Source organism: Mangifera indica, chromosome 20 (assembly GCF_011075055.1).
Source record: "Mangifera indica cultivar Alphonso chromosome 20, CATAS_Mindica_2.1, whole genome shotgun sequence".
NCBI lineage: Eukaryota > Viridiplantae > Streptophyta > Magnoliopsida > Sapindales > Anacardiaceae > Mangifera > Mangifera indica.
In genome coordinates, this window is record NC_058156.1 from 8,764,275 (window position 1) to 8,775,490 (window position 11,216).

The 11,216-nt window shown below is 32.9% G+C and overlaps 1 protein-coding gene across 4 annotated transcripts; it reads left to right on the forward strand.

Annotated features, from left to right (window-relative positions):
• The first annotated feature begins 4,679 nt into the window (after positions 1 to 4,679).
• Positions 4,680 to 10,974, forward strand: LOC123204493. Of its 4 annotated transcripts, none has more exons than XM_044621173.1 (5): positions 4,680 to 4,896; positions 5,169 to 5,266; positions 6,502 to 6,828; positions 7,598 to 8,525; positions 8,663 to 10,974. In XM_044621173.1, exons 3-5 carry the CDS (start codon positions 6,580 to 6,582, stop codon positions 10,696 to 10,698), a joined length of 3,213 nt encoding a protein of 1,070 aa, XP_044477108.1. In that variant the 5' UTR covers positions 4,680 to 4,896; positions 5,169 to 5,266; positions 6,502 to 6,579; the 3' UTR covers positions 10,699 to 10,974. The 4 variants fall into 4 exon arrangements, with proteins under 4 accessions (XP_044477108.1, XP_044477110.1, XP_044477107.1 ...); XM_044621175.1 differs by having other exon boundaries at positions 5,169 to 5,239; XM_044621172.1 differs by having other exon boundaries at positions 4,680 to 5,239.
• Positions 10,975 to 11,216: the final 242 nt, after the last annotated feature.

The following is an 11,216-nucleotide window of genomic DNA, read 5'->3' on the forward strand; positions in this document are numbered from 1 at the left end:
TAATGAAGTAAAAGTTTGCTTACCTTAAATAGGTAATTTAAGTGACAAAAATGAGGTATTCTATGTCTGAAAATAAGGGTTTCAATTTTAAACCTATTAGGGGGCAAATTGATAGTTCAAAAATTTTTAAACTTTTTCAAATGTCTAATAACCCCAAAAATTTCATAAAGATCCTTGATATTCTAAAAAATTAATTTTACCTTATAATAAATGATTATATATCAAAGACACCCTTATATATGAAAATAAGGGTTTCAATTTTGAACGTATTAGGGGGCAAGATCAAATTGCTCTTTCTTGATTTTCTTCATCGACCGAAGACGAACAAAGAAGTCATTGGAGATAAAGGGAGGAAATGGTAGAAGACAAGGGTGCGAGGGACTTACTAAAATGAAAATTAAAAAAAAATGATGAAACCCCCGTTTTTTTAAATAACATATCATTTCATAAATTTTTATTTTTTGTGGATACGTATATAAAAAATTTTAAATTGATAAAATAATAATATATAATAAAATTAATTTATCCTATTAATTTTAATAATTAATAGATAAATATTTAAAAATTAATACAAATAATTTAGGTTTACACAAAACCTTAGGTGGGAATAAATCTTTTGGCCCAAAAAAACCCTTGCGTGAAGAGCACTGGCAGCCGCACATGTTGGAACCTACCAGGGCTTCTGTTCCAAGACAACGGTCAAAGGGAGATGAGACAATCAATGATCAAAGGACAAGACGTCTACAGTAAGGTTACTGATGTGGGGAAGTTAACTTGGGGCCCCACTGTATCTAGGAGAACGAGAATCAAAACGGTGTTCTCTAACTAACCTCTAAATGATAAAGGGTACTTTGGTAACTTGAAAAATAATAATTAATGTTCTTTCACTTTTTGTATACAATTAAGTTACGTATATTTATTTCGAATACATATTTATATATATTATTATATAATTAAATAATTTTAAATTAAAGATAAAATAACACTCAATCATATAATGATACGTATAAATATGTATATATTTATATATATTTATGTATATAAAATGTATATGTACAGTATTGCTCTTTTGTATATTAATTATTGTTTTATATAAGAACAGTGTTATGTACACAAATAATATATCTAACTTTATACATAAATAATGATATATTATCATGTAATTGAATAGTTTTAAATTAGAGATAAAATAATATCTAATCATATAGTGATATATTATTATTTATGTATAAAAATTATACATATTATTTATATATATAATCGAACGTTCAAATTATTAGTGAAAGAAGTGGAGGCCTATGAGTTTGCCGACTTCGAACCCATAGGATAGTCTCGAACCCACATAGTGAAGATAACTATTAGTTATCAAAAGGCTCGACCAATAATCAATTTACAAGCCCAAAATAGAGACTTCAAAAATCCCAAAGGGAGATTTGGGGAGGGTAAAGAAAAATTATTTTGAAAATTTTTTTATTATTTATATTATTTTATTTAGTTTATATGTAATAAAAGATTTTGATTATTTTTTTATTATTAATGATGATATAAAGAGTAATATAAGTAGTGATTTTATTATCATTTCCATCTTATATATTTAAAAATTATAACTATAATTTTTATTTTATTATAATTATATAATTATTTATTAATTTTTAAGATAAAAATATTTTTATTTTTAATTAATATAATAAGTAATATAAAAAATATTTTAGAATAATTATACTTAAAGTCATTTAAGTAAAATAATATACTAGTATTCTTTTATTGTCTTTAACCAAACACAATAATTATTTATACGTATAAATTTTTATTAAATTTTATTAAATATAATAATAATTTATATTAAATAATCTTTTAACTAATCTATTTTTAAGGTAATATTTTAATAAAAGTACTCTTCTATCTTAGATACTATTGTCAAACCCTAAAGTCCATCTTTATTGATGAAGACACACCTAGGCAATGCACAATAAATGTAAAGACACTCTTCTCAATTTTGGAGAAACCATCACAATTCGAGGATAAGTTGTATCATCTTTTGGGCAACGATTACAATACAACCAATATCATAATTGTGCTCAATGTTAATAGGCATTCCATTGATAGAATTTTTCGGGGATCATAGGAATGTAGATAATATTCCACCAAGGTCAAAACACAAATGGGCACAAAATATCTCTACCAATCTCGTATGCCATATTCAGATGAGTTTTAACTATTTTTTATTTTCCTCCAATATAAAGGTATCTATGCGCCAGGCCAAGCCTAAAACCTACTACAGTAGTGAGCCTTTGGGTTGGCCGAACCTAATATATACGGCCCATCCCATTATTTTTTAATAAAAAATTAATTTTTAATATTATAATTATTAATTAATTTTTTAATATTATGTAAATAGTCAAGCCGGCCAATGGGCCTTATGCCTAGACTTTGATATGTTATAGTATCGAATTAGACTCTCTTGGGTCGAGCCATTTTCCCAAGCTTGGGCCTAGGCCAGCCCACCTTACTCCGACGTAAGTATTGGTGTAATCCTTTGCTATTGTCCATTGACTTTAATATCTAAACAACTTTAATGTTTTGATAGATTCAACCATGGTAATCTCATTTATTTTATACTAAATATATAAAATCTGAAAATTTTCCGCAATCATGTCAAATTTCATTGGATAATTCTGTCCCCCTTAGGTTCCAAAATCTTACTTTATCCCCCTAAAATCTTTCATAAACTCTTCCCTAGCTTTAAATCTTACAACTATTCCCCTAGATAGCTTAACTTAAAAAACTAAAAATTATAAGATTTCACGCTACCAGTGTATAAAACATTATTCTAAAATTTACAACAATTTATACAACCATAATTTCTAAATATTGTATTTGCCCCTTAAAGTCTTTATTAACTCCTGCTAGTTTTAATTCTTACAAGTAGCCCCCAACTCAATATTTAGCATTCCATTATAAATTTTAACCAGCAACGCTAAAATTCTAGAAAATCTTTAACTTGACGGGTTTGATCGGGAGCTAGTTTGATTTGATGATGTTTTAAACTCAACTAAGGCTTTGAATCAAGATATTCATTGGTTAACCCAGACTAGTCCCTTCACTAGATCAATATCTTATCCAAGTTTAAAAATATTGGTTGAAGGATTTTGTTAAAAGATTAGATGTGAAAACAAAATTGTTTGACTATAATGTTAGTCATTAGGCACTTGATTATTTTTGTATATCCTCAATATATGATTTTTTAAAATAAAAAACATCGATAATAAATTGAGTAGGTGTTTCTAAGCTTCACAAGTGTGATCAGAAATATAATTATTGTATCGAATAAGTTATAGTTTCACAAACGTGATAGAGATTTACATCCAAATTTTTCTTTAAAATTTTAAAATTTTATCAATTTTATTAACTTTTGATTCAAGTATACTATATATATATATATATATATATATATATATATATATATATATATATATATATATATATATGTTTTTAATGATTTTATATTTATCTATGGGCTATTCTCTATTGACAAAACTTGCTCAAAAAATGAATCAAGTTTGAAAAATATCTTAAAATGATATTTTTACAAAGTTATTTACTTAGCAGTGAAAAGTAAATTCAGTTTTAAACTCATTTATTTCTTCAAAAAGTAATAAATTTATGAACAAATAATGCCTTAAAAAGTAAATAAAAGTTTAAAACAGCTTTGGTAACAATTTAATTGACAACTAATGGGCCCCACTCTGATTTTATTTGGCTTTGTTTCCAGCACACAAAAATTAACTTTAAAGATTAAATCCTTTTGGTCCCTCAGGTATTAGCCTAGCTGAATTTGGTCCAGTACAATCTAATAACAACATTTAGTTCCTTCTTATTAGCCTTTTGTTTCTTTTTTTGTAAATGTCTAAAACACCTTTAATTTGTTATTTTTTTAAAATTTTTTTATGACTAACAAAATTGTTGTCTAAACTAACCACACAAAACATGTGAAAACTCAAGTCTAATAAGCATCCACACAATCATTATATAAGATGAGTCGATAAGTGATATATTACTATTAAATTATAGGATGCTCAAAAGGGGGTAACAAAAGTAATATTTTGATTTTTTTTTTCCGAATAACAATTAAGTACTATAAACCCTCACAGGATCTACTCATAGACAATTATCATACACATGCATATAAAATAAAACAAGCAAGAAAGATTTGAGAAGCAAACCTACATTGGTGCATCCTTTATCTCGACTATCTCCAATCTTAGCTGCAACCACATCTAAACCCAAGGATAAGGACACACCTTTGTATCCACATAAAACACGAATACAAAGAGGTTGTTTCACACACCTATTGTCTACTTGAACGTGGGTATAGATAAAGGTGTTTGATGTATAGATGCACGTGATATATTCTAGATGAAAAATATGAAATTATGAAATCGCATCTGTATATATAGACACCATATATGGTTGTGACTTAGAGATGTATGATCGTACATCATCCTTATCCAAATCCCAAATAATATGTGATAAAGTGATTTTATTTTCATTTAGATAAGAAAGATAAAGGGTAATTTAGACTTTTAAGGAAAAAACAAAAACTTACTTCATAGGAACCTAAGTGCTGTTATTATTAGATTTCAGTGGATCTTAGGTTACTTGGGGCAAACCTAGAGGACCAAAAGCCAGACAAATAGTGATGGATAGAACAAGAGAGAGGAGATTCTCCAACAAAGTTGTTAATATTTTGCATATAAAAATTCACATAAAATCAAATGAGGAAGGAAGATTGAAAGAAATCAGAAAATGGAGTTTATCAAGAGTGAAAGAGATTGGGAGAGGGAAATAGAAAGAGTGTTGTTTGTATTATGACAGATTTTTCATGTCTCTTCTCACGTAAGTTTCGTTTGTTTGTGTGAAATTTCTTTTTCTTTTCCTGGGATTTCTCTCTCTTTTATGGACAAACTCTTCTTTTCTATTCTCTCTCAATATCTGCTTTGAGAGAATGGCCCAGTGAGCAGATCCAAAAGTCCCCCATTTTCTGTGCTTTTCAAGGCGTCTTTCAGAATTCCCACTCTGTTTTTTCAACATTTTCCTCAGCCTTATCTTCGTTCAAAGCTTTTTGATGATGCTCACTTTTATGTTTTTTCTTTGTGCTTGTCGGTAAGTGGAGTTGCAGGGCTCAAAGTTTTTGAAACGTTGAGCAAGAGCGAGTGAATTACTGTGGGTTTTTGAGAAGGTAGTGATATAAAGATGTGATTTTGAGGTAGATTAACGCTTGAAGATCACTTTTCTTTTAGTGGTTTTGGTTGTCTTTTTCTTTGTTTTGATGATTGAAGTTAGTGGATATTTTTTTTTGCAAGTTTTTGTTTTGTTTTTGCAGAAAATAATCACTTTAATACATTACCATTCTTTCTTGAATCAAATGTTCATCGAACAAGCTTGACGAATAGATGTCATCGTGTATTATGGTTTCAGTAGACTCCTCTATAGTTTGCTTTTCTTTTGGCCCTTTTTTCCCTTTATTTTATTACCTGGGTGATGCTTTGTTTAACGTTTGGTTCAAGTAATAAATTTGGTTTTATTTCCTCAATATTGGGTTTGTAGATTGCTTTTCCTGCAACTGATTATGTTTGCATATTTGCAGTGAATTCTTAATTTGTTTGTTTCTTTGTATAATGAATGTAATCAACATTTTCTGTTGGTTGATGAGATGTGGCAAGATTTTGAGCACTATTTTCTGGAATTTGCCTAACCTTTTTATTCCTTTCCCACCTAGCCATAGATTCTATGGTTTATTAGGCTTTATTCTTTTTTTTTCGCCTTGTTTTTGTTTATTTTCCCCCTCCTCTTAAAGTGGGCTGAGATATTTCACAATTTAATCCTTTTATCTTTCTTCAAAAAAATGGCAGATCTGGGTGCTTCTGGCTGCTTGTTTGCAATATGTTTAGAGGATTTGCTTTTGTTAAGCTCCATTGAATTCATATTTGCAACTATGATTTTAGTAATTTGTTTAATGTGCTTATTCTTATGACTCTTTTTTGGACTTTTGATTGAGTCTACATCACCCATTCATTATCTTTTCCCATTTAAGACTATACGTCCATATACATTGCAAAGAAATATATTGTTCATTCTTCTAGGGTTTTCAGAATCTTGACTAACCAAGTTGTAAGTTGATGTTTACAGTGGTACCGAAGAAAACTCTTTTGTCAACTAACCAAAGTTTAACTTAAGAACCACCCAATTCATATATTGTCACATATAAGGTGCATTGCCACCGGGATCAAAGTATTTACCTGTCCACAAGGCACCCTTTTGCGCAGCATTGTTTCTCAGCTCTTCATGTTTGGTGTTCCTCAACAAGATGGATTGTATTTTTGTTAATGTTTATATGGGTTTAAATATTTATGATTGTTGCAAATTTTGTTTGAGAGAAAAAGACTATTTTTGTATTATCAAATGTGCCATAAATCTCACCTATCCTTGACCTTGTTGCAGGTGTTGTCTCTTAATGGTACTGGAGGTGCCAAGTTGATTTATGTTATCTTATTGATTGAAGTTAATGTTCTGACTCTAATGGCACTGCTGGGAATGCAAGCGGACATGCAGTATAAAAGCTACTTTCCTGGACATTATTCCACTACAGATCTTAACTTGGATGCTGGTGGCTCGACATGGCCCTTAAACAATATTGATAAAACCTTAATGAAAGGACATGACTATAATGGTGCCTTGTTACTTCCCTCTCCGCATCCGCATTTGGTACAAAACAAGGATGCATTGAAGCAGAAAATGCTCAAGCAAGAAGCTATGTTCAAGGATCAGGTGTCATTCTGTCTCAACTTTCAGTTTTGAGTTATCTTGCTTATTTTATTTCATTAACTTAAAAACTCAGTTTCATGCTGAATAGAAGCCAAAATCCATCTCTCTGTTGCTTAATGGAAAAACCTTCATGTACTGAGGAACAAATACATTGGATCAGTATAATATAAATTGTTCTACATTTACAGAATTTGAGATGTTTTTATTTCTTGATGTCTTTGAGACGATTCAATTCATTTCTTTGAATAATCTGTTTTGATGCTGCGATTCTTGTTAATCAAACTTGAGCTCTGAGATTTTATTGTTCTTTGCCAAAATAAAGAACTATAATTTCTGTTTGCCTCTATGGCATGCAGTCAATTTTTTCAGAGATCCCTGAGAAGTGGGAATTTTCTGAGTGTATAATGCATTCTGATGTAGCTAATCATGTGAAGAGTAGCAGGGATAACCAACTCCTTTAGATAATCCAAGTTTGAATCAAAGGGCTTGGTAGATCTATTTTCTTAAAGATGAATGTCAAAGCATTGTTTTTGTCTATAAATATCTGGGAGGGAAGGACTAAGGAGACCTGTCGTTACGCATGTAGGAATCATTGTCAAGAACCAAAGTCTAAATCATTTCTTTTTTGGGTTGTGCACGTGCATAAGCCTTTGCGTTTTACATTTAGCATATCTTATTCATGATTCTGATGCAATTTATTTGTTAACATTTTGTAACTTTTGGCACTTCTTAAACTCTCAAATGTTTTGAAATGTGTTTATTGACTGCCCAGATCCGTGAACTACATCGCCTTTACTTGAGACAGAGGGAATTGATGGATGAAATGAAAACCAAGTTGCTAAAACATCACCTACAGCTGGAAACCTTACCGTCGAATCCATTTTTGTTGCAGAACCCCCTTGATTTTGTCCAAAAGACATGCCATGCATATAGCTTGCAACAAATGAACCCTGCTTGCTACCGATCATCTGTTTTGACTGCTGGAAACAACCTACCATTGCCGTGTGTTAAAGAAGGAAATAGCATGTATGCAGGTCCTAAACCTGCCCAAACTAAATTCTTTATAAAAGACTGTGAGTTAGAGTCTAAGTGCAAGAAGTTTGGTGAGAAGATCTTGGATCTTGAACTTCCACCTGATGAGCACATTGATAGTGAAGAAGAGGGATGTTTACCCAAGGCACATACGGTGTTAGATTATCCTTTGAAGAGAATTGATGAGGTTGTGCATAAGAGTAATCTACAATCATGCCATGGAAGTGGCACTTTCAACTCAGCTTCCCGGCGGGACAATTTGACTCCTAGTTCTTTTTCTGCTAAAAGGATTTGTTTGGCTGACTTGAATGAACCGGTCAAGCTTGAAGAAGAGGCAGATTCCATCTACATAGATGTGGCTGACTTGAATAAACCAACCAAGCATGGGGAAGTGGCACCACCTAAACTCAAATTTTTGGCTGACTTGAATGAGCCCATCAAGTTTGAGGAAGAAACAGCTTCTATGACTATTGATTTTCCAAGTTCTGCTGGCGACAGGGAGTTCCCATGTCTGGATTTTTCTCAAAACTCTAATTCAGGCCTCCATGTTTTCTCGAAAGATTTGATGCAAATTACCAAGAAAAGAAGTGATCTTGAAACTTGTTCTGAAGGTTTACACCGGGAAACAAACAAAAAGGAAGAGTGGCCATCTTCTGACAATGAAGCAGGTGAGAATCCTGTCATCAGTTGCATAAAAAATATACAAATTCTTTACGTTTTTGTTGGCTTTTAATTCACAATTAATTTATTCGAACGGTTGTTATTGTTATGTAGATACTTATGTTTCTTGCCTCACATTTTCCAGGACAAAGTGGAAGCGATTCCATTTCCTTGCCTCCAGGTTTTGGTGGAGAGAGATCCATGTCTTTAGAAGATGCTGAGCTCAAGCAAACTGAAGGGCAAAGTGGAAGTGATTCTATGTCTTTACCTCCAGGTTTTGGCGAACAGATATGCACATCTTTAGAAGATATTGAGCTCAAGCAAACTCAAGAATTTCCAAGGTCCAGCCTCATCCATCAGAGTGAGAAAAAATCTTGCATTGAAGGTTCAGAGAGCCTTGGAAGGGAAGTCTCCTCTAATAGCTTTCCTGACATGGATTCTTCTTGTCAGCTTATTTCTGTGACTGATGTAGGGAATTCTGAGGCATCCTCAGTTTCATCTTGGAGAAAACATGTACATGACGTTATGCGGACCCCTATAGCAGTTCAGGCACTCCCGTGCTTTAGCACATCTACACCATTGAGTAAAAATTCTAAATTATCAGCTGCAAGCCCTCGGCTTATTGGTAAGAAGTCTAATGCACCTTCGATCAGTTTTGAGGGCTCGGATTGTAACAACAATGATTTGGCTTCTGAGCACCATTATCCTACAAAATTCGTTAGACTTTCAATGGAAGTGAAGCCTGTTAAGGATATTAATTCTAAATCAGTGTCATGTATCTGTACCTTGGGCGGAGAAAAGAAGCTTGAAGGTTTAACAAGAGGGTTGCCTTGGCTTAAAACAAAATCAATGTGTAAGAGGAAACGTGGTAAAAGAAGTGAGTTGTCAACTCGAGTGGAATCTGTCTTAGAGCGAGCTAATTTATCATGCATCCATGATGTAGAGCTGAAGAAGGTTGATGCAAGCAACAACTCAAGTGGCAAATGCATTCGAGGATTTCAAAAGATATATAACAAATCTCCTCAGATGTTGAATGGCCACTCTTCATCCCATCACTATCCATCCGAAGATGAATACATCATGACTGAGGAGAAGGATAGAGTTAGTGATATTAACTTGGATTCTGATCCTGTGATCAAGTCAAAAAAACAGCTATTTTGGAGTAAGGATGTTGCAGGAGGTGGACTTCAAAAGAAAAGTTCAGATTTTGAAGTCACTATTGACCTGAACTCAAGCATAGATGAGCATGAATATTCACCGGCATTCTCTCTTTCAACAGAAATGGATTTGGAACCACCTGTGAGCCCAGAAAATAAGGAGAGATCTCCACTGCAGGGAGAATCAGATGAAAACGTTGAGAAACCTTTTCAGTTCTCTGAAAAGGAAGATGAAGATGTGCGAATGGATCTTGTTGGTAATGCAATGTGGGCTACAGTGTCAGGACAAGAAGGTGGGGATATGCTAGATGAACTTGTTAGGACTGCAGCAAAGGCTATAATTTCCATTTCGTCATCTACAATTCAAACTTGTTCAGAAATCACTCCTCACAAGCCATTTGAACCTTGTTGGAGCAATGAGCTGTATTGGTTTGCTGGGGTAGCTTGTTTAGTGGTTGATGATCCTGATTGTGAATTTGGAGTAGCTCTGAGTTGTAAGAACACTAAAGATGACGAAGAGTGTCTGTCCGATGGTCTTGACTATTTTGAGGCCATGACACTGAAGCTAACTGAGACAAAGGTCGAAGAACAGTGGGTTAATAAGTTCAATAACCAAAAATACCGTAAAGAGGAAGAAACAGTCAATACTTCTTTACTTAGTCAGACCAGGAGAGGCCGGATGAGGAGGAGGCAGCAGCAGCAGGAATTCCAAAGTGAAATTCTCCCTAGTCTCGCTTCGCTTTCAAGGTATGAAGTGACTGAGGATATGCAGACAATAGAAGGCCTACTTGAAGCTGCTAATTACAGTTGGGGTACATTTGTGGCCAGAAATTCTGGCAGAACTTCCCGGGCAAGGGTAAAAACACGCCCATGTATTTCTACTTCCAATGTAACAGAGATTAGTTGGAGGGAAAAGGGACTTGGGGAGGGAAAACTCATCGGCTGGGGAAAGATAACAAGGCGGCGAAGGGCACCAAGATGTCCTGCTAGTAATCGTCGGCTTATTCAAGGCCAAGTCAACTGAATACGCGATATGTTATCGGCTTTTTGTGGTGAGGAAGTTTTGCACCATGGGATTGCCATGTACATATATCTACTCCAACATGGTGTATGGGATTTAACCTTCATACAGGAGACTAGAAGAGTTATTGTTTCCAAAACTTTCATGGTTTTTCAGTGGTATATATATTGAACAATGTGATTGTTTTGCAGATGTTTCTAAAAAGCAAATGAGATTCAAGACAAAATTGAATCTCATGAAAAGCTATTAATTAAGTTTTAGATTGATTCATGGAGTTAAGAGGGTTGATAATGATTTAAAAGAAGGATGAACCCTTTCTAATTGTTATGATTGGATATTCAGATACTGATAATTTGGCATCGTGGGATGATCTAATTTTGCATTATATTCGAGAAAATTAAAATTAAAATAATAAAGCTATGAGTAATTTTTTTTTTTTATATAATTCAAGTGCATAATATGATGTGTTATCATGTGAGTAGATGATTTTAAAAGAAATATAAAATAACATTTAATTATAT

What these genes read in the sequence shown, in the direction of transcription:
- LOC123204493 (XM_044621172.1), top strand. Translation starts at nt 6,580, where the DNA reads ATGGCACTGCTGGGAATGCAAGCGGACATGCAGTATAAAAGCTACTTT. An exon ending in AAGCTATGTTCAAGGATCAG is followed by an intron (nt 6,829 to 7,597) that starts GTGTCATTCTGT and finishes TTGACTGCCCAG; the next exon opens with ATCCGTGAACTACATCGCCT. An exon ending in ATCTTCTGACAATGAAGCAG is followed by an intron (nt 8,526 to 8,662) that starts GTGAGAATCCTG and finishes CACATTTTCCAG; the next exon opens with GACAAAGTGGAAGCGATTCC.